At 41.3% G+C, this 23458-nt stretch overlaps 1 protein-coding gene across 1 annotated transcript in view; it reads right to left on the bottom strand.

Annotated features, from left to right (window-relative positions):
- Positions 1-23458, bottom strand: part of LOC308280297 (protein NLRC3-like) — a gene marked incomplete at both ends in the record, with an annotated part of 56560 nt that overhangs the window by 14211 nt on the left and 18891 nt on the right. Inside the window, 3 exons of the mRNA XM_080720556.1 lie at positions 10698-10754; positions 16828-17007; positions 22614-23113. Of these exons, the coding sequence (XP_080576682.1) occupies positions 10698-10754; positions 16828-17007; positions 22614-23113 (737 nt within the window). The remainder of the gene's footprint in view (positions 1-10697; positions 10755-16827; positions 17008-22613; positions 23114-23458) is intronic.

Raw genomic sequence — 23458 nt, 5'->3', positions numbered from 1 at the left:
ACTTATCACTTTGTTTTTGACTGCCGGGTAGAGTCTTAACATTTACAGATATTGTGACGGGCATGTGGTCAGCTGTGGCCATAACATATCATACAATATCTCAACCATCGCTATACTTCATCAGCTGTATACAGTGATCCAAACAGGATGTGAACGCCATGCTTCACTGATACAGTAGTCTCGCATGGCCAGACTGTTGTCTCCGCGATTTGCATATACTCCCGTCATACAGTCTGGGATAACGGAAGAAGAACGATGAGTACCCGGTTAAAGCGGAAGTGAAGCCTCCTCCTCACTTCCGTTTCCGTCTCACATCGCACACATTTATCATTATATGCATACAAATCATCTAAGCATATTTAGCTTGCTGCTTAGCAGAAATGACATTTTAAAATATATTTTCTTGAACGGTAATGCCAGTTTCCATTACTCGCTGTTCAGGAGCTGTAGTTCCAGACTCTCTATAGCATTCGGAGATTGTGGAATAGTTGTCTGGCTACGCGAGACTACTAATACAGTATATGTATGTATCACTGCCTACTGGCAGCAGCACCTTGCTGGACAGGATAACCTTGTTTTCTTTACAAAATTGCATTAAATGCTTACCAAACATAGAGTTGCTATCTGAAATGTAAGCATTCAGGTTGCCTATGACATGCATGTGTATTAATTTTCTTTAATATATGAACTAATAAAAGCAAGCCTATTAATTAAGGTATTCATTCTAATTTTTGTGACATTCGTAAGGAGTACAGTATAAACATTTAAAATGATAAAAACCTTCTTATCATGAACAATTGTAATGCCTATGAACCAGTCCACTTCCAGCCTAATCACACTGACAAGTGAATCCAGTTTCTTATGCTATGGAATGGCCACTCCCCTTGGATCCAGCAACACATTATTCTAGCACTTAAATCTGTTGTAGATCCCCTGCCGATGGAAATCATTGTGAACAGAAATACGTTTATCAAGCTCTTCCGTCTCTAGAAAAGTCTCCTGTATACACAAGATATCAGCACTCTCTAGGAGCATGTATAGGCTGTGATGTAAGGTTAATCACTGTATCCAACTTTTAAAGATGACAGTTTATACAAATTAAATATATTTATGCCAGTCTAATTCAAAGCCTGTGTTCAGTAGATCGCTCTCGTAACTGGTGAGCATTGTGAGCAACTTCCCTAAGGTATATTAATGACATAGTTCAATATTGAAAATGGGTGGTCTTCCCCTTTAATGTATGTTGTATAATATTATAATTTATATCCACAAAGTAACTAGTAACTAAAGTTTTTAAATAATAGTGGAGTAAAAGTACAATATTTGGATCTGAGATGTAGCAGAGTAGAAGTAAAAGTATTGGAATTTGGAAATACTCAAGTAAAGTACAAATACCTCAAAGTTGTACTTAAATACAGTACTTAAGTAAATGTACTTAGTTACTTTACACCACAGGTTGCTGTGTTCGGGGACAGTAGTGTACCGACGGGCGCCGCTGCAAAGGAGAAATCCTCCCGGTTCTCAGAGTATTCTCTGTATTTTCAAGTAGGCTCTGGCATACATGTACCACATAATATGAAGTTTAAACAACTAAATACAAAAAAATAAGTTTGAGAGGGTTTAATAAGATTTCAAATCCAGCGGTGGAATAGTAATGGCCAACACTCGGATTCAGTGCTGTTTTCATTGGTCCATTATTTTTGCGCTTGGGAGTAGGCTAATATGACGCACCATAATATGATTCCTGTACACACATTTTACGCCTATATACACATTTTATGCCTGTACACATCAATGTCCAAATGGCCTCGATACTCTCTCTCTCTCTCTCTCTCTCTCTCTCTCTCTCTCTCTCTCTCTCTCTCTCTCTCTCTCTCTCTCTCTCAAAGCACAGCAGAAAGACCTGCTAGTTGACCGCACGCAGGCACGCACAACGACCTCACTGACTTTAAATCACTGCCTTGGGACAAGGCGGACGAAAACCGACAAACACTGTTCCTCTGGTTTGGTGACATAGTGTCTTTCTCTCTGTTTGTTATGACAGGAATGAAAAATGCATTTTAAAAACCTGTTAACCTGTGCAAAATGTCTGTCCTGGCCATCAGAAGATTCTCACTAGAGGTCAAAGGTCACAGACTGACAGCTAAAGAATGCTCAGAATACACACTCTGCACACCAAGAGCAATGATTAAAATTCCACCCAAAGGTGTGCTAAGACATTCCATGATATTTTGAATGCTCTGAGGTGTTGAAAGGTTTGCAAGATTAGAATCTTGAGCAATCTGGACTCTTCTCTCTCTCTTTTTTTTTTTCTTTTGTTGATAAGCCTGTCATAATTATTCTAGAATTGCCTAATCGCAAATTATTCGAGATAATTGTAATTAATTGTTTCCATGTTCAATAAAATAGCAGAAATAGCAGATCTACAAGCTTACAAAGTGTCACAAAGCTATTTCCGCAATAAATAAATAAAAAGTATACAATTATTAAATAAGCTAGTAATTTATTTGTTAGCTTGTATAATGTAAGGAGATATATTCAACAAAATATGGAGATATGGGGCTCTTTTCTCGATACTCTGCCTTCAAAAACTCTTGGTTGAGGTTATAAGAGGTTACTGACACGGTCCCCATCCCATTCGCCTAAGCCTTATTCGCCTTAACAGATTTGGTCTTTTCGCCTGGCACTTTCGCCGTGGAGAAGAGTCTTTTCACCGCCGTTGAAGAGCCATTTCGCCTAAATGTTTTAGGGTCCGTCTTTTTTATCCATTTTGCCTGGCTTAGAATCTTAAGTCGGGTGTCTTTAACTAGGCAACGATGACATGCGATGCAGCGCACTGGCTGGGCTGCCACGCTGTGGGCAGACAGACAGGCAGGTAGACAGACAGACAGACAGACAGACAGACAGAATTTGGCACAGAGCAGAGGAGCGCGCACCAGAACCAGACACAGAAAGTTTATGCTTGCGGGGGGATCTGCGCGCCTCCCACCAGAACAATTTTGCTGCATATTTTACAAACCAAATCAAATGCTATGATGTATATCGGGACATCATGACTCATCATGACCTTGCGCAGTGCACGTATTAATTAATTAATTATTTGGACGCACCTGATTCCAAAGCTCTAATCTGTATGTCGACGTTCAATTCTGCTGTCAGACTGTCCTGGTATATTATCCCTTTGTCATTTAAATATTATAGTGATTGTGACAGTGGTGTTACCTGTCAAACGGTGACCATTACACACAGCTATGCACACAATGCACTCCATAATCACAGCAATACAGATAGTTTATTGTGCCATTCTGGGATGGGGGAGAGCTGTTGTTTTTTCTTCTTGCTTTTTTTTCCTACAGTATATCCTGTTTTCTGTCATTTCTTTCAGGTTTTTTTTTTACTTTTTTCTTGCTTTGGTGTGAAAAAAGAAAATAAATGGACGGATGTACTTGGATACACTGTCAATAAATACATCTTGACTTTACCATCATCTGACCTGTATAATCTTTGAATAAGAAGCCTCAAAGTCTAATACAGTCTGATGGTGACATTAATTGGTAGTTGAAATGCTGGATGAATTGTAGTGTAACTGCAAACTGAATGCAGGAACTGTAGCTGAATGCAGGAAAGAGTCCCAGCATACTGTGGATCATTCTCTGGTGCCTTCTCTCATTGAGTTCACAAGCTTTGAAATGCCGAGTCCAACAGCGGTTCTACGTATGTGGGTTGGGGGACCCCCAGAGCGGTCAACTTCTCTTAATTCCGCCAACTAATACAACTACACCACAGGCCTGTGTGCATGTGTGTGGCAAGAGAGGGCGAGCCAAGTTTCTTTGGGTTAAAAAGTAGCCCAGCCTTAAAATAGACACTCATGCTGGGTTTGGGATGTCGTCAGATTGACTTCAGTGACCTCTGTGTGAGAACTGGAGTATCTATCGAATGACCTGAGGCCATTATTACCAACTGTTTGATCTCAGTAAGGGCTACTGTTATTGATTCAGACCATCTTTTATCACCAGCCAAAGCATGGAGGTACCTTGTAATGTTACAACAGCAAAAACAACAACACTGCACTGGTTTAAAACTACAAGGAAAGCTAGCTTGCCTTCCTGCTTGCCTCACACTGGCTGTGTCCGAAATCCACCCTATTCTCTAATGTAGTGTACTAAAAGGGGGCTCCGCCATTTTGAACAAGTGTCCGAATATATAGTGAGCATTTTTGTACCCTAATATAGTGTACTGAAGTATCCCACAATGCATTTGGATTTGTAGGGTGCATTCGATGGTCACTATGCAAGCCCTACCGCCCCACAATGCACTGCGCTGCGGCCGCTGTGTCGCACTTTGAGCACGCACATGCGGTGTGCACGCGCACACTGCAGGCTCGTCTCTGGGCAGGAGCCGTAGCCACCTGTTGCTGAGCAAACGCAACAGAGCCGTCCGTAGCAGAGGAGCCCTGGAGGAGGAGGGCCTGATGACATTTACATCAAATATCTAAATATTGAATGAAGCAAATTAAATCCGTCCAGAGTGTTCATAAAAGCCTGATTAGACGATAAAATGACCAAAAGTTTTTTTGAAAGTAAAATATCCCTTTAAGTAAAAGTATCAATACGCCCAGTACTCTGATACAAGTAAAAGTCCGGAATTCAAAATGTAAAAGAGCAGATCAGAGCTCACAACACATCGCATCATGGTTTGCTGTGTGGCTATTTTCAACTAGCCAACGTTTAAATAGGGCTGGAGTGGTTAATGTATGTTTTGTAATAATAATCAACATTTACAAAACAACTAGTCACTAATGTTTTAAAATAATTGTTGTGGAATAAACGTACGATATTTGTCTCTGAGATGTAGTGGAGTATAACATATTTAAAATTGGACATACTTTTAATATTAAAGTAAAAGTACATCAAAAGTACCGGTGTGCGAGTAGGCTACTTACATGTAAATGAATGTAGGCTACTTAGTGATTTTCCACCACTGGTTACGGTGTGTGACCAGACCTGTCTATTGTTGTGATGGATTCCTGCAAGGTGAGCACACAACAGCACCTGTTAGTAATTATCTGACTGCGGTATTCAAAGATAAGACGTTTCAGTTTCAGGGAACATTCAGGAATAGGCCTAGTTTCTGACCAGCTGGTCAAACTTGTCACTTGACTTTAGGCCACATTCTTTCCCGTGTGTTGCTTTTACTGTCATGTTGGCCCCCTGGACCTCACCTGGGAGTTAGCAGCTAGCAGAGGTTCCAAACGGGCTAATAGCTAGGCCCCTTCATTTACATTTATATTTTATGTCGACCACAATTAGTAAAAGGTTACCTGTTCTGCTCTCAGAGTGGAGCTTAGAGTAGAGTAGATGAGTAAAATAGGTAATTTAATTATGTATTTATGTTTGGTTTGTTTGAAGCTAGTGAATTGTGCTGTTGATTGGGGGTAAAGTTATTCAATGTTATACCGCCCTCTAGTGGTATCATGGACAATATCTTCAGATAGTAGCCTAATCCTTTATCGTGCTTTTAATGGTAACAGGGAAGTGGGCACCATACACCAATACTTTTACACTTCTAATACTTCAACTCTTTTAATAATACATTTAACAAAATGTTTGCACCTTTTACACTATCAATACGTAATACTAGTAACATTCATAGGGAGCCCAAACTGTTTCTTGAGGAACAGAACACTACTTTCTAGTCAGGACAGTTAGTTCAGTTATATTCATAATGTCATAGTAGGACCCAATGTTTAATTTCATTTCAAACAAAAGTAATTTGTTTGATATTGATATTGAATTTACGATGAATACATCTGTGGTAGGCTACAGACACAATGTTTTTCTATGCACTATATCAAGTGTTTTATGTGCTCGTAATTTCAAAACTGTTTAATTTGTAATTTTTTAAGAAAAGTAACTTTTTAAGAAAAATAGCCTGCTTGTTGAGTTTGAAATTGATTCTGTGTCAACATTAACACAGATATTCTGTGGTACAGTACCATGTACCATTTGATTAAATGTACCTTTATATGCATGATATCATGTGTTTGTCATTTCTACACTGTGCCGTTGTGCAGGCATAAAGCGAACACATGTGTTCACACACAGGGACCACATACAGTATTTAGGTCCACCCACAGGGAAAGCATACATGGGACACAAACATCTTAGTTTTCTTTTCTTTAAATGCAATTTTGAACAGTAGCCAAGTAAGATAATGTATCCACTATCCATTGGCCAATCATACGGTTCACTGCAGCTCAACAGTCAGTGTGAGGATGGTCAGGTGATGTCCATGAACTCATTGTGGAGAAAGGTTCTGTCCAGTCTGCGCGTATTGGAACCTGGGAGGCTGAGAGCATGTTCTGACGTGGCTGTGCAAAGACGGGTGGTTTGCCGTCTGACCTTTGGTGGAGGGAGCATAATATCCTGGAGGTCCCTGGGGAAGTGGGGTGGGGGGGGGTGCATTTTGTACAGGACCGTAGCGGCAGCAACCTGTCTTCTGTGGCTTAGTCTATCTATAGAGAGTGTTGTACTGGCAGTGTCCTGGTCAACTCCAATTGTGCAGTAAAGGCTACATTCAACAACTCAAGGATATGTCCTCATCATACGACACACATGTCACTCAGCACTCCAAGTGGCGGTGGCTCCACCATACGGTATAATGGCAGCAGAGACGGCACAATACTTTGCCAGCCTTTCGGGGCATCCCAAGTTGTCGAAACCTTCCAACAACCAGTCCGTGGGTATGTCCTATAGCAGGGTTCTCCAATTAGTTTTCCCCAAGGGCCGAATTGTGTCTAGGGTACCAAGCCGAGGGCCACAACATTGCAGGGGGGCGATGGTGGCATTCCCGCTACTACTCCAGTGACAGTTTTCGTCGTTGTCGGGTGAAAATCTTGTATGTCCAAAACCATTCGTTTTGAATTTATCATTTTAAAAATGATTTAAACTAGTGAAAACAGCCGATCTACAAGCACACAACGCCTCGCGGTGCGAGGCGTTGTGCTTGTAGATCTGCTGTTTTCACTACTTTTGTGCGACGGCCTTGTATGATTTGCGAAAGAACGTACACATTTGGAGATACGAGATTTCCACCCGACACGGACAATATACTAGTGTTGTTGCTGCTCTTATACCACCATTATTACTGGGGTTGGTGTGGGCCAGACAGTATCCCCCCGCGGGCCGCAAATGGCCCGCGGGCCGCCTATTGGGGAACCCTGTCCTATAGGCTGGATCACCAGAGGAAACAAGGTTCTTATTCTTGTACTGCTGCTTGGTGTTAAAGTGCTCTTTGTTCTTGTGGGTCTGGAGCTGGAAGTCCACCCCTTGCTATTACGACAGCGGACGGACGTACCACTGGAAGGCAGCAGGGTCTATTGCCTCTCTTCCCGGTGGCAGGGGCCATCAGGTAGCATGGGCTGTTGGTATGCTGTAGATTCCAACGGTGAATACTGCCTTCTTGTATGCAAGCTACATAGTCCACAGAAATTGATGCATCCACTGCACCTACTACACTGACAATGGTTTAGTTACAACAGAGCAGTTTAACGTCATGCCCAGGACGCGCACACACACACACACACACACACACACACACACACACTAACTTATCACTGCCATGTCCAACTCAGCCCAAAGCCTTTTACAAGAGGTTTACAAAGTAAAGTGGTTACATGTCTGAAAACACACATTCAACATGAAGCCAATACATTATGTAGTGGGGGGTCCCTGCTTGATGGCTTGAAAAACATGGAAGACCACTGCTCTATTAGCAGCCAGTGTTTTCTAACTTTTTCATATAAGGGACATTACAGTATATATTCAGCATTTGAGCCACAGACCACCATTTGATGACATTTAGCCACATTCAGACGCAAGAATTAGAATCGTAGTCCTATCACTGGATACGATTTTGGCCATGGAGTTGTGGTAGTGGTAGGCCTACCATAGGAGAGATACGTAACAGGCAAACATTGGTCAAAATATCATCTACGTTCTGTAATTGTGTAGACATCCGCAATTAAGCAATGCAGATGTTCAACAATAATTTAACACCTTACGGGTCCATTTGGTTTCATTTTTACCAGGTGTTTTATTTCCCCCCAATCAGAGAAATCTCCTGTCATTTGCGTATGGGTTTATTTGGACGGAACAGTGCATATTGATGAGCATTACATACAAAATGCAGTGTAAAGAAGTGTAGCAAGAATGCTCATTTCTAATCGTTGTCCCCATCAGGGACGTGCAGAGAATGTTAGAAAGGCAGGCGCTGACATTTCTAAAACAGCCTTTTGGTGAAAATAGCGAAAATAGCAGACCTCCAAGCTCGCAACGCTTGGAGGTCGGCTATTTTCGGTGCTTGATACCACACTGAACTACGCATAATCAAGTCAACACTGGAGATGTGGCGTATGGTATGGATTACTACAAGTACACAGACATTTTTTTTTAGAAACCACTGGTTTAGAAGACAAAATCGGGTCAACATATTCAAAGAATTGCAATTGTTTTTTAATATATATATATATATATTTAATAATAGCTAAAACAGCGTTGAACCCGCTTAACGAAAATAGCATTATAACTGTCAAGCACTTTGTGACTCTGTCTTAAAAAGCGCTATATAAATAAAGTTTATTATTATTATATTATTATAACGAAAATAGCAGACGTCCGCGTCCGCGTATAAGGTGCTTTGATTTTGTTTAGTTTCTTTTGTTGTTAGATAAAATCAATAGTTTTGTGTCCCTCTGTGGATAGTATTTGCACTCATGTGTATTTCCTTCTGACACTGTGCACTGTGTTCCAGTGTAGCTGCAAATGTTGTTTGTTCTTTTTACTTTGAATATTTGGCGTTATGTTCGCCCCCTCTTGGACACACTGCTGGCGCCAGGCCAGGCCTGAGCAGTCCAACACAGAGCTCCTCAACCACTTAAACCCTGTATGGTTGAGTGGAGTGCACCAGGACTCTATACTAGCGTCTTTTCTGTTTTCCGCTATTGTGGGGAAAGATTTTGCTGAAAATAGCCAATCAACAAGCTGCACAACGTCGATAAGGGGGTGAAAAAAAAGTTATTGATTGGCCTGTTTATTTTCCTTTTCTGATCTGGCGTGGTTTACTGGGGCCACTAACAAAATCTAACTTTCATTTTTCCCCATAGATTTTTACAAAAACATTTACTGTATTTCAATTATTTTAAGCCTTGAAGGGAAGGCTTGCGCACACCCAGTTCCTCTCTTAGCAGGTGCGTTGGTAACAGAACATTAGGAGGAGGAAATCTGACACAAAGACAGACTGACCCGCACACTGCCGCTTGTCCGTTTCAGAGAATTTATTATGTAGCAACGTTTCGGTCACCAGACCTTTCTTAAGCTATATTCACAGTGGCTGACACTCACTATAAACATTTCCACTGGTGTCACCAACCAATCAGAAACAGTGATCCATCATTTAGAGCAGCTGTTAACAGTCATGTGACCTAGTTAAAAGTACAGTGTCTATGATGTCCTTATAGTATCATTGAAAAATAAAAACAATAATAAACAACAATACAAAGAATTACAGTCATGCCAAAAATATTACAAAGAAATCAACAGTACAACAATAATATCATAATGTCCTACTCCCTAATTAAGAGTGGAGAAGAAAAGAAAAGAAAAGAAAAAGAGATACACCAATCTACACATAATCTACAGGGACCGGATCTGAAGTGAAGATTAGATCTTTGGATACACTAAATTATAACATTACATTCAGTAGTAGTTCATCATTAAGCCCTTTGGAGTGTAGGGTTTATAGGGTATGTATCCAGTATGCTTCACGGCGTTTAAGTAGAAGATCATGGTTACCACCTCTCCTGGGTAGACTGACTTGTTCTATGCCAATGAAACGAAAAGTAGAGATGTCATGTTTACAGTCATTAAAATGGATAGCAACTGGATAATCACGGTCATTTCTGCGGATCGAGCTCTTGTGTTCACTAATTCTCTGTTTCAACTGTCTAGTAGTTTTACCAATATATGCCAGACCACACGGGCATCTGATCATATATACTACATGGGTCGAGATACAGGTGATTATACTGTTAATCTTCAACTTCTTACCGGTATGTGGGTGATTAAAAAAATGTTGTCTTGTGTGTACCACACTGGGCACAATTGCCGCAGGGATAACTCCCCTTTGGGAGCGGACTCAATAAGGTCTGTCTGAGTGAGACCTTGGGAGACTGGAAATCTGAGTGGACAAGTTGGTCTCTCAGATTCCTTCCCCTTTTAAAGGAGAACAGAGGGGGATACTTAAACAGTGAAGTCAATTCAGGGTCAGAGGTTAAAATATTCCAATGTTTTTTAAAAATGGATTTGATCTTATAAGAATTAGGAGAATATGTTGATACACATGTCACAGAAAACTGTTTCTCCTTTCTCATGGTCTTTTTTAAAAGTTCTACACGGGGCTTCTGTAATGCTACAGTATAAGCTTTATCAATACATTCCATTGAATGCCCTCTTTGTGTAAACTTTTCTTTCATCTCTGATGATTTTTCAATATAATCCTCGGTTGAGGAGCACACTCGTCTTAGTCTATAGAATTGACTAATGGGTAGAGACTTGACTAGGGCAGGAGGGTGGTTACTAGTGGCCTAGCCTCGGAAACCCAGACTTTTATTTTATGCTGCCAGAGACTATACTGCTCACCTTCACCCCCTCCCTTTCAGCTTTCCAGCAGTCTGCCCTCATGTCGGCCCACCTTCCCTATAATAAAGAAGAGACATTGTTATTAAACTGTGGTTTAGAAGAAACACAAACAGGTTACACAGACAGCAAACAACAGCCAGCCAGGAATTCCAACTGCAATCACGAGCTTTGTTTTCACAAAATCAAGAGTTTCCTCACATATCGTCGCTGTCGGGAGGAAACCTTGTATCTCCAAGTTTAAAATTTGTATGTTCTTTCGCAAAGTAAAGCCCTGCTTCATCACACAAGGCCGTCGCACGAAAACAGCAGATCTACAAGCACACAACGTGTGCTTGTAGATCGTCTGTTGTCACTATTTTAAATCATCTTAAAAATGATAAATACAAAACTAAAGTTTTTTGGACATACAAGGTTTCCACCCGACAACGACGATATACAGCATGTGTTTTTCTGCGTCAAAGCAGAGAAAAACTATCCTTTTAGGGTTCTGCAAACGGCGAACAAAGATTTATTTTCACAGGTCACCACAGTATATGACAGTAAACAGCCTGATTAAAGTGCTTGTCAAAGGTCTTACGCTCGCAACTTTATCATTTGACTCTTGACTTTTAATCAGCCTTTTAACGGTACATAAACGACACGCCGCAAGACACTGCAAGGCCAAGCCCTGGAACGTCTCAGAATAATTCCGGAGAGGCTGATTTATATATCACTGCTGTTTCTGGGTAAAAACCACATCATAGAAAGTTCTCTGTGCATCTTTTTTCTTCATTGAACGCTGTTGTCTTTGTTTTTCCACCAGATATCTTATTTAACCACTACACCAGGGGTCCTCAACAGGGGGTCCGGGACCCCTAGGGGGTCCTCAGAGTTGCTACAGGGGGTCCTCCAAATCTTTGAGTGATAGAAACTTTTTTTTTAATATTAACCACCTGAGCCCTATAGTGTCCATATTCTGAGAACTTTAGCCAACAATAGCAGATCTACAAGCTCACAACGCCTCGCAGTAGATCGGCTATTTTTGGCAAAGAGCTTTGGTGTAGAGGGGAAAAAGAGCAGACTAAGTACAGAGTGAAAGGTAAAGTTTATTAAGTATTGACGGTTCATGTGGTTAAATATCTGAAAACATGAATTGACATGAATCCAAAATATACTGACGATTGTGCTGTCAAACGATGAAACGACATGGAATCTTTGAAAAGGTAGCGGGGGTCCCTGCTTCATCTCTCTCTCAACTAAGGTCCTTGGCCTGAAAACGTTGAAGACCCCTGCACTACAAAACCCTCTAGACTCTTTTCCATCTACACCAAAACCCTCCAAAAATAGATCGTCCATCTTTGGCTAATGTTCCTCCCAGAATATTGATGCTGGGGTTAAAGTGGTTAAACCCATATACTTCATTGACTGGAGTCCCAGGGGTCTACAGTAGGCTCCCCCCTTTTATCCCTCTACAACAACTTTCTTCCCCAAGAATAGATGATCTACAAGCATCACTATGCAAAGCGTTGTGAGCTTGTAGCCTATTTTTGCAGAATTTCTGCCCGAAAATAAGGACACTAGGGTTCATGCGGTTCAATGTAGTACGTAAAAGCCCCTGTTTGAAAATAGTGTCATCATGAGTATCTTCAACATCCTAAGATACGGTAACAAAAGTCTCTCTCTCTCTCTCCAGCCAAAATCTGATAGTGTCCACATGATTTTAGCCATAGTACCTGAGAGAATGGACAGTGTCTTATTCCCAATTGACAGGGCCAATTTCTACAGTGTTTTCATTGCATCTATAGACTGGAACACAACCACCCGAAGGACTACAAACCATTGATTGACATCTAGACCAGGGGTTCCCACACTTTTTTGTCTCAGGGCACCCCATAAGTATTTCTTTAATCCGAGGCACCCCGACTTGTAATTTTCACTCCCAGCACCTTATATTTATAGCATATTAACGTTGTCGGGGGGAAACCTTGTATGTCCAAAACCGTTCGTTTTGTATTTATCATCTATAAAATGTACTAAACTAGTGAAAACAGCAGATCTACAAGCACACAACGCCTCACGATGCGAGGCTAACCCTAACCCTTCACCAGTTTTGTGCAACAGTCTTGTATGATGAAGCAGGGCTTTGCTTTACCAAAAAACACATTTGAAACTTGGAGATACGAGGTTTCTGCCCGACAGTGACGAAATTTTAGTGATTATGTTGCGAGGAAAACGTTGAGATAATAGCCATTTTGGTTAGAACTGACTTAACTTTGTACTTCAAGTTTAAATGATACTAAATATTCTTTCAAGTGCCCAAATAAATTCCAAATATTATCAAATTATCTCGCGGCACCCCTAGACTGCCGTCACGGCACCCCAGGGTGCCCCGTCACCCACTTTGAAAACTCCTGATCTAGACCTACTTCACATACAGTATGAAACAGAGCTGCTATTTTTTTTTTATAATTAAATTGTATTGAGAAAAAAAGAAATGCTGCTATTTGTACAAAAAACTTTATAAACCTGTATATATAAAATGACACAATGCAACATAGCTCTGTTTACACAATGCAGTACCCCCCACCAACTTATGTTCTCCATTTTCAACTGTTTTTATTTTATTTTGACACTTGCTTTGGCAATGTAAACGTATGATTTCTCATGCCAATAAAACTCATTTGAAATGGAATTGAAATTGCGTCTGTAAAAGGAACCAAAAACAACAGAGAACAGTTTGTTTAACAGATCTAGTTTTTCTTTGACAGTTACTCCAGTCCACCATTAGGTGAGGCTAGTGTGCTGTGAGCTGAGCATAATGGGCTTCATGTTAGTGTTGAAAGACTTATTTCACTGTTTACATTGATACTGTTTATATGTACTGTAGAATGATGTAGCAAAAGCTTAACTGTTTTCGATCTGACAGACCAATGAAACCACCAGTCAGTTTATTCAGTTCTTCCATTCCATGAATGAAGCACTGATTATGTCTGTTCACCCCATGAGATTTCCCCCCCTTTCTGTTCCTTGTTGACTTTCTGTGTTTTTGCTACACTCTTCTGGTCATTCAGGTTATCACCAGTGGGGATATGTTGCATCCCTGTGCAGGGGCGTCACAGTGTGTGTGTGTGTGTGTGTGTGTGTGTGTGTGTGTGTGTGTGTGTGTGTGTGTGTGTGTGTGTGTGTGTGTGGGGGGGGGTTACCATGTTACCATACTGAGTTACCATGCAGGGCCCAAGGTGGAGGGGCCTTTAGCTATTGAAAAATAGCAGATATGCAATCTCACAGTGCAGCACCGAGTGCCGCGCTGCGAGCTTGTACATCTGCTATTTTTGAAAAGTCGTGAAAATGTGTGCAAATCTTTGAATACATGTATTCTTTTGCTTCTGGGGGTCCCTGGAACTAAATATTTTGAGATATGGGTCTGTGGCCAAATACGTCACTTTAGGGGTCCTTCACATGAAAAGGTTTGAGCACCACTGACATAGAAACATAGGTTTTTCAAAAAAAAAAACCTTAGAAGGATTTGAAATATTCACGATTTAATAAGAAAAATAGCAGATCCACAAGCTCGCAGCGCGGCACTCGGTGCCGCGCTGTGAGCTTGTATATCTGCTATTTTTCAACAGTTAAAGCACAAAATGTGACTGAATCCTTGTACGCCCAGACGTTGGAGTGACACCCCTGTCCCATATATCTGAGTGGTGCTCCTGTAAGGAGCGAACCTCAGTCTCTTACATCTGATCACACATTGGCCAAGCTTCACTGGATACTTAACTGAAATTAACTCATAAATAGCACCGCTCGATCACTTTACTCTGGGCGTGTTTTTTTTCTATTCCAAATCAAACCCTGCTCTTTGGTCTACTCTTTCCTCCAGTTTCAGCTTTAAACACCACAAGTGAGTGTGGAATGATGGGAATTGATATCCTGGCGGCCCATCCCTCATACTGCGTTCACTCATTCCTCCTTCCCACAGTATGAGGTCTGGACTTCAGCAGATAGGCACCGAGTATAAGAAGTTGGCCCCATACATGTTCTAGTGATCGGGGACAATCAGTGACTGCGTTTTAACTGCTGTCTGCACAACAAGTGAAAAAGCTTCCCCTGATTGGTCCATGTGTAGATGGTGACGTAGACGCTTGCTGCAGCATTTTCAAAACAACATGGCTGCCCTCGATGCAACAAGTGTAACAGTTAACGCTGAAACAATAAAACAAGCGATAAATGAAGTTATTTCAGAGTTGGAATCAATTACAACAATTAAAAAGGAACAGGAGTATGCGCTAGCGGAGTTCATCGGCCGAAAAGACGTGTTTGTTTGCCGTTCTTCCGACTGGCTGAGAGATGTTTTGCTACGCTGATTGGTTAGAGGAGTCTGTCTGTCAAGGCAAGTACTCCCGCCCACTTTTAAAGTTGCCTATAGCCCAAAGTCCAGACTTATATTGTGGGAAGGAACGAGTGAGTGAATGCACAGTATGAGGCTGGCTGGCCAGCTAGGGAATTGACAGAATGAATGCCATGTACACACGCACACACACACGTGTGTACACACGCACACACACACATGAGTAGCACGCACACTACCAGACACTCGGCCAGTGTGTGCATGTGTTTGCAAAAATGCATATAGGCCTATGCCTACTGCCTAGTGAGTGTGCGAATGCATGCGCGTGGGGCTGTGTGTGCGTGCGTGCGTGCATGCGTGTGTGTGTGTGTGTGTGGCCGGACCTGCCAAAAAGCCACAGTGAACAGACATACTGTAGGCTCGGATAGCAGATAGAGCACTCACATATTTTGCACTGTACCTGCTGCTAAATCCTTCTCTTCTCTGCACCTGTTCTCTGAAACTTCACTGGTAGCCGGGGATCCAGTCACCAAAATGGGAGAGGACCTGTGATGTTCTGCCACACTTTTTATTTCTGTTTTATCTATTAGTTTGGTCATTAAGGTCCACAGAATGAGAGGCCTGCTCTGCCGGAAACATTGCGAAAAAAAAAAGTTATGGCCATTTGTATATTCGGAAAAGTGGAAAAAAAGTGATGACTCATCAGTTTTTGGGGGCCAATATTTTGCCCAAGGAATGTTTTTCGTCCAAAACAAATGCTTGCAATGGATTCAGAATGATGAAGAACCCTTCGGCAGAGCAGGCCTCTCATTCTGTGGACCTTAATGACAGAAATAAAAAGTGCGGCAGAACATCACAGGTTCAACGCTATTCCTTGAGCTTTTGGGCATGTGGATCCCTGACTATGTGTGTCGGAATCCATATCACCTCTGACCAGAGAGGGAGGGAGAGGGAGAGAGAGAGAGAGAGAGAGAGAGAGAGAGAGAGAGAGAGAGAGAGAGAGAGAGAGAGAGACACACGCACGCACGCACGCACGCACGCACGCACGCACGCACGCACGCACGCACGCACGCACACACACACACACACACACACACACACACACACACACACACACACACACACACACACACACACACACACACACACACACACACACACACAGACAGACAGACAGACAGTAGGTTAGACAGAAGGTGAGGGAGGGCTTTAAAGCAAGGGACTTCTTAATCCTAAAATAGACATATAGGATAGGTTCCTAGGATGTGTATGCTGTGAGTGTGCGTGCGTGCGTGCGTGCGTGCGTGCGTGCGTGCGTGCGTAGACATGCAGAGGTACGATGAGAGGGAGAGAGAAAGAGGGGAAAGACAACATAGGGAGACAGAGTGAGAGAGAGAGAGAGAGAGAGAGAGAGCCAGAGAGTGAGAGAGAGAGATATAGAGAGTGAGTGAGAGAGAGAGAGAGAGAGATCGAGTGAGTGATAGTGAGAGAGAGAGAGACATAGAGAGGCAGAGAGTGAGAGAGAGAGAGTCCCACTCTCCTCTGTGACAGATCTTCCATCTGACCCTCACCTCGCAGTGCCTCGGCAGCAGCCAGAGAGTGAGAGAGAGAGATATAGTCATAGAGAGTGAGTGAGAGAGAGAGAGAGAGAGAGAGAGAGAGAGAGAGAGAGAGAGAGAGAGAGAGAGAGAGAGATCGAGTGAGTGATAGAGTGAGAGAGAGAGACATAGAGACTCGGCAGAGAGAGAGAGAGAGAGAGTCCCACTCTCCTCCTCAGTAACAGATCTTCCATCTGACCCTCACCTGGCGGCGCCTCGGCAGCAGCAGCAGAGCAGAGCAGAGCAGAGCACCACCAACATGGGGAACATGGCCACGGAGATCGTGGCCTTCCTGGTCACCATCTCGGGCTGGATCCTGGAAGGTGTCCTCGGTGGACGGCACGGTCATCACCACGGCCACCTTCTGGTCCAACCTGTGGAAGACCTGCGTGACCGAACGTGCTATAAACGTTTTATTTTTATGTTTTAGTTAAAGATCTATTTTCATATCTTGTAGCTCTATATTATTCATTAGCCAAAGCATAAAATATGGTTAAAGTGGTTGAAATGATAACCAATTATGCTGATTTTCAGGTTGGTAAACCAATTTCATCCAATCAGGATAGAGAACTGGTGAAATTGGAAGTGATGACACCTAGAAATGGAAAATTGAAACGGGAACAGTAGAAGGTTGAAGTCGCGTTGAACTCTTTTATGATTGGAAAATATTTTTCTGTTTGTGTTTGCTAAAGCATTGGAGAAATCGGGAGAACCCTGTTATTTAGCAAACCCTCTATAATGCTGATTAATATCAGAACATACTGTATAGTGCTTTAACCTTCTAACAAAATACTGTAAAATGTGGTTTTGTTTTCACCAAAAAATATCACTTACCCTGCAGTACCTTTAAATGTATAATAGTTAAACATAATACTATAATTATTTTCATAGCTGGCATGTCTAAGAGACGTTCCTAAGCAAAACATAGATCTATAGGCACAGCACAAAGTGACACTATGAGCTTGTATATCTGCCATTTTTGAATAGCCAAATATAAAATGTGCTTAAAGTGGTTAAAATGATTGTGACACTATGTTAACTAATAATTAAAAGGACACCTGGGGGTCCCCAGACCCCACTTTGAGAACCAAATGCTTTCAGTTTTTAAATCAACAGACATAATCAGCACAAACTCTGCAATTAATTCTAGACGAAGGATATTGATTATATAATTATAATAAAAAAATATGAATAACAAACAGATGCGCTTTTCAAAGAGAATGAAAGTTGGAAGTTTATTGTCATTAAAGTTGATAACAATGTACATACATCTTTAGCAGTCATGACATTCTTGTCCAACTCAACTATACAAATATAGACAATATTTACTCATGACATTTTCTACTGTCCTTCACACTTCAAGGAAAAATACGTCCAAAACCAAGTACACTCACACATGAATGAAGAAAATCAGAGCATCTTTCTATAGAACATCATGTAGTTTATATATGATAGAGTTTAAAAAGCAACAGCATGGCATAATACATGTCTTATTGACTCTATGCATGCTTGATTCTTATGTGAACATGTGAAACAAACAGCAAACATCACATAGTTGTAGCTCTGAACAACATATCAACCATCATTTACAAGCTCTATACAGTCTGGCTCATATAGTCTGGCTCCAGCCCAGGGGCGTCACAAGGGGGGGAGTGGGACTGAGTTACTAGGGCCCAAGGTGGAGGGGTCTTAATTATTTTATACTTTAGCTCTTGAAAAATATCAGATCTACAAGCTCACAGCGCGGCACCGAGTGCCACACTGCGAGCTTGTAGATCTGCTATTTTTCAAACGTTGTGAAAATGTGTGCAAGTCTTTGAATATATGCATTAAGGGAACATTTGTAACTCAAATATTGCCTCTGGGGGGTCCCTGGAACGAAATATTTTGACATGGGGGTCCGTGGCCAATCATTTTGGGGGTCCTTCAAAAGTTTGAGAACCACAAAAACTTAGAAGGATTTAGAAAACATTTATAGAATCGGGTCAAAAATACTCAAAGAGCTCATCTGCTATTTTTCAATATTCAAAGCATTAAATAATGCATAATAATGTGTTCCCCCAATCTAAATGGGTTAAACCCCCTATGAAGAACATTCATGGGGGGCCCAAGGTGGAGGAGCCTGTCATTATTTTATACTTTAGCTATTGAAAAATAGCAGATATACAAGCTCACAGCGTGGTACCGAGTGCCGCGCTGCGAGCTTGTAGATCTGCTATTTTTTTTAAACGTCGTGAAAATGTGTGCAAATCTTTGAATATAGGCCTATGTATTTTTTAAGCGAACATTTGTAACTAAAATTTCGCTGCAAGCTTGTAGATCTGCTATTTTTTTAAACATTGTGAAATGTGTGCAAATCTTTGAATATATATATTTTTTAAACGAACATTTTTAACTCAAAGTTTGATTCTTGGGGGTCCCTGGAACTAAATATTTTGAGACGGGGGTCCGTGGCCAAATAAATACATATCATTTTGGGGGTCCTTCACATGAAAATGTTTGAGCACCACTGACAGAGAAACGTAGGGTTTTTCAAAAAACCTTAGAAGGATTTGAAATATTCAAATACTAGCACAAACTTTCATGGTTAGAAAAAGATAGCAGATCTACAAACTCGCAGCGCGGAACTCGGTGCCGAGCTGTCAGCTTGTATATCTGCTATTTTTCAATAGTTAAAGCACAAAATAATGTGTAATAATGCGTGGGTTAAACCCCCTATGAAGAACATTCATGGGGGGCCCGCAGGCCCCGCAGTGAATCCTTGTACCCAGGGCCCAGAATTTGGTGCGACGCCCCTATACGGTAGTTACTTCACAGATAAAATTATTACAAAGCATACTGTCAAAGGGTACAAATTAAACCAAATTAACCCTAACCCATTCAGAGGGTGCAAATTAAACCAAATTGACCCTAACCCACGCTGCGAGCTTGTAGATCTGTTTTTTTTTTTTTTTTTTTTTACATTGTGAAAATGTGCGCAAATCTTTGGATATATGTATTTTTTAAGCGAACATTTGTAACTCAAATTTTGATTCTGGGGGGTCCCTGGATCTAAATATTTTGAGATGGGGGTCCGTGGCCAAAAAAATACATATCATTTTGGGGGTCCTTCACATGAAAAAGTTTGAGCACCACTGACATAGAAATGTAGGATTTTTCAAAAAACCTTAGAAGGATTTGAAATATTTAAATACTTGGACAAATTTTCATGATTTAAAAAATAATTAGCAGATATACAAACTCGCAGCGCAGAACTTGGTGCCGTGCTGTGAGCTTGTATATCTGCTATTTTTCAATAGTTAAATCACAAAATAATGTGTAATAATGCGTGGGTTAAACCCCCTATGAAGAACATTCATGGGGGGCCTGCAAACCAAATTGACCCTAACCTAACTGTTACTAGGGCCCAAGGTGGAGGAGCCTTAATTATTTTATACTTTATCTATTGAAAAATAGCAGATACACAACCTCAGAGCACGGCACCGAATGCCGCGCTGCAAGCTTGTAGATCTGCTATTTTTTTTAAACGTTGTGAAAATGTGTGCAAATCTTTGAATATATGTATTTTTTAAGTGAACATTTGTAACTCAAATTTTGCTTCTGGGGGGTCCCTGGAACTAATTATTTTGAGATGGGGGTCCGTGGCCAAATACGTATCATTTTGGGGGTCCTTCACATGAAAAGGTTTGAGCACCACTGACATAGAAACGTAGGGTTTTTTTCAAAAAACCTTAGAAGGATTTGAAATATTCAAATACTTGCACAAACTTTCATGATAAAAAAAATAGCAGATCTACAAGCTCACAGCGCGGAACTCGGCGCCACGCTGTGAGCTTGTATATCTGCTATTTTTCAATAGTTAAAGCACAAAATATTGTGTAATAATGTGTGGGTTAAACCCCCTATGAAGAACATTCATGGGGGGCCTGCAAACCAAATTGACCCTAACCTAACTGTTACTAGGGCCCAAGGTGGAGGAGCCTTAATTATTTTATACTTTAGCTATTGAAAAATAGCAGATCTACAAGCTCACAGCGCGGCACCAAATGCTGCGCTGCAAGCTTGTAGATCTGCTATTTTTTTAAACATTGTGAAATGTGTGCAAATCTTTGAATATATGTATTTTTTAAACGAACATTTTTAACTCAAAGTTTGATTCTGGGGGGTCCCTGGAACTAAATATTTTGAGACGGGGGTCCGTGGCCAAATAAATACATATCATTTTGGGGGTCCTTTACATGAAAATGTTTGAGCACCACTGACATAGAAACGTAGGGTTTTTCAAAAAACCTTAGAAGGATTTGAAATATTCAAATACTAGCACAAACTTTCATGGTTAAAAAAAGATAGCAGATCTACAAACTCGCAGCGCGGAACTCGGTGCCGCGCTGTGAGCTTGTGTATCTGCTATTTTTCAATAGTTAAAGCACAAAATAATGTGTAATAATGCGTGGGTTAAACCCCCTATGAAGAACATTCATGGGGGGCCCGCAGTGAATCCTTGTACCCTGGGCCCAGAATTTGGTGTGACGCCCCTATACGGTAGTTACTTCACAGATAAAATTATTACAAAACATACTGTCAAAGGGTACAAATTAAACCAAATTGAAACTAACCCATTTGTCAGAGGGTGCAAATTAAACCAAATTGATCCTAACCTATTTGTAACTGTCAGAGGGTACACATTAAACTAAATTGACCCTAACCTAACTGAGTTACTTGGGCCAAAGGTGAAGGGGCCTGTAATTATTTCATACCTTAGCTATTGAAAAATAGCAGATCTACAAGCTCACAGTGCGGCACCAAATGCTGCACTGACGAGCTTGTAGATCTGCTATTTTTTTAAACATCGTGAAAATGTGTGTAAATCTTTGAATATGTATTTTTTAAACAATTTTTTTCAACTCAAAGTTTGATTCTGGGGGGTCCCTGGAACTAAATATTTTGAGACGGGGGTCCGTGGCCAAATAAATACATATCATTTTGGGGGTCCTTCACATGAAAAGGTTTGAGCACCACTGACATAGAAACGTAGGGTTTTTCAAAAAACCTTAGAAGGATTTGAAATATTCAAATACTAGCACAAACTTTCACGATTAAAAAAAAATAGCAGATCTACAAACTCGCAGCGCGGAACTCGGTGCCGCACTGTGAGCTTGTATATCTGCTATTTTTCAATAGTTAAAGCACAAAATAATGCGTAATAATGCGTGGGTTAAACCCCCTATGAAGAACATTCATGGGGGGCCCGCAGTGAATCCTTGTACCCTGGGCCCAGAATTTGGTGCGACGCCCCTATACGGTAGTTACTTCACAGATAAAATTATTACAAAACATATACTGTCAAAGGGTACAAATTAAACCAAATTGATCCCAACCTATCTGTAAATGTCAGAGGGTACACATTAAAACAAATGGACCCTAAAACATTTGACAGAGGGTGCAAATTAAACCAAATTGATCCTGAGCCATTTCTTTACTGTCAGAGGGTGCAAATTAAACCAAATGGATCGCAACCTATTTGTAACTGTAAGAGGGTACAAATCAAATGGATCGCAACTGTCAGAGGGTGCAAATTAAACCAAATTGACCCTAACCCATCTGTCAGAGGGTGCAAATTAAACCAAATGGACCCTAACTCATCTGTCAGAGGTTGCAAATTAAACCAAATGGACCCTAACACATGTGTCAGAGGGTATAAATTAAACCAAATTCATCCTAACCTATTTGTAAATGTCAGAGGGTGCAAATTAAACCAAATGGACCCTAACGCATTTGTAAGAGGGTACAAATTGAAACCAAATTGATCCTAACCCATTTGTCAGAGGGTGCAAATTAAACCAAATTGACCCTAACCATTTTGTCAGAGGGTTTTGTAACCCTAACTCCTAACCACGTCATCATCGTTGTCATGGTAACCCTAACCTAACCCTCCTCCCCCTGCTGCTGCTCCTCTCTCTGACACAGAGACACTGAGTCTTTATAACTCACCCTGAACCCAGCATAGAGTGGTTCAGTGAACCTGGACTGGTAGGTGTGTAAGTGTGTCAGTGAGTCAGACAACACTCTGTAGAAGGACAGAGTGCCGGCAGGACAGTCCAAATACACTCCTACTCTGTTGGAGCCAGAGGAGCTGTCAGGGAGGACAGTGTGCTTGTTATTGTGAGACACTGTGTAACTGTTATCACCACCATAACAATACAGACACCAGGACTTGTTATTCTGTCCAAACCTACAGTCATCACCATAACCCTGTCTTTTGATTGATCTGTATGACACTGCTATCATAACATATCTACCACTCCACTCCACCTCCCAGTAAGATCGTCCAATCAGACTCTCTCTACACATCACCTGTTCCCAGGCTGTAAATCTGTCTGGGTGATCAGGATACTTCTGATCCTCATCCACACTGGTCACCTTCCTGTTGCTGTCAGACAGAGAGAGCTCTCTGTGTGCCGTGTTTGGATCCAGTGTGAGTTCACACGCACCTGATGAGAGAACGAGATGCAACACAACAACAGTTTACAAACAAATACAACGTAATAATTCTGTTTTTTGTTTTGTATTTATTTTTTCTCACAAACAACAGGAAGACTGTCCTCCACAGCAGGGGTCTTCAACGTTTTCAGGCTGGGGACCCCCAAACTGATGGGGAGATGGAGCAGGGACCCCCTACCACCTCGTAGGGTGGGGGGGTCGGGGCTACGACATATTTTTTTTATTTTAAACATGTAAAAGTTACAGCGAGCAGGGTGGGCCGTACCACTACCATTTCTAAACATACTACTTATTAACTGAGAACCAAAGTCAATAATATCAACAATCTGTCAATT

The sequence above is a fragment of the Nannobrachium achirus genome (assembly GCF_963921795.1).
Source record: "Nannobrachium achirus genome assembly, chromosome: 24".
Lineage (NCBI taxonomy): Eukaryota > Metazoa > Chordata > Actinopteri > Myctophiformes > Myctophidae > Nannobrachium > Nannobrachium achirus.
The sequence above is the reverse complement of the archived record's forward strand: the minus strand, read 5'-3'. Positions and strand labels throughout refer to the sequence as shown.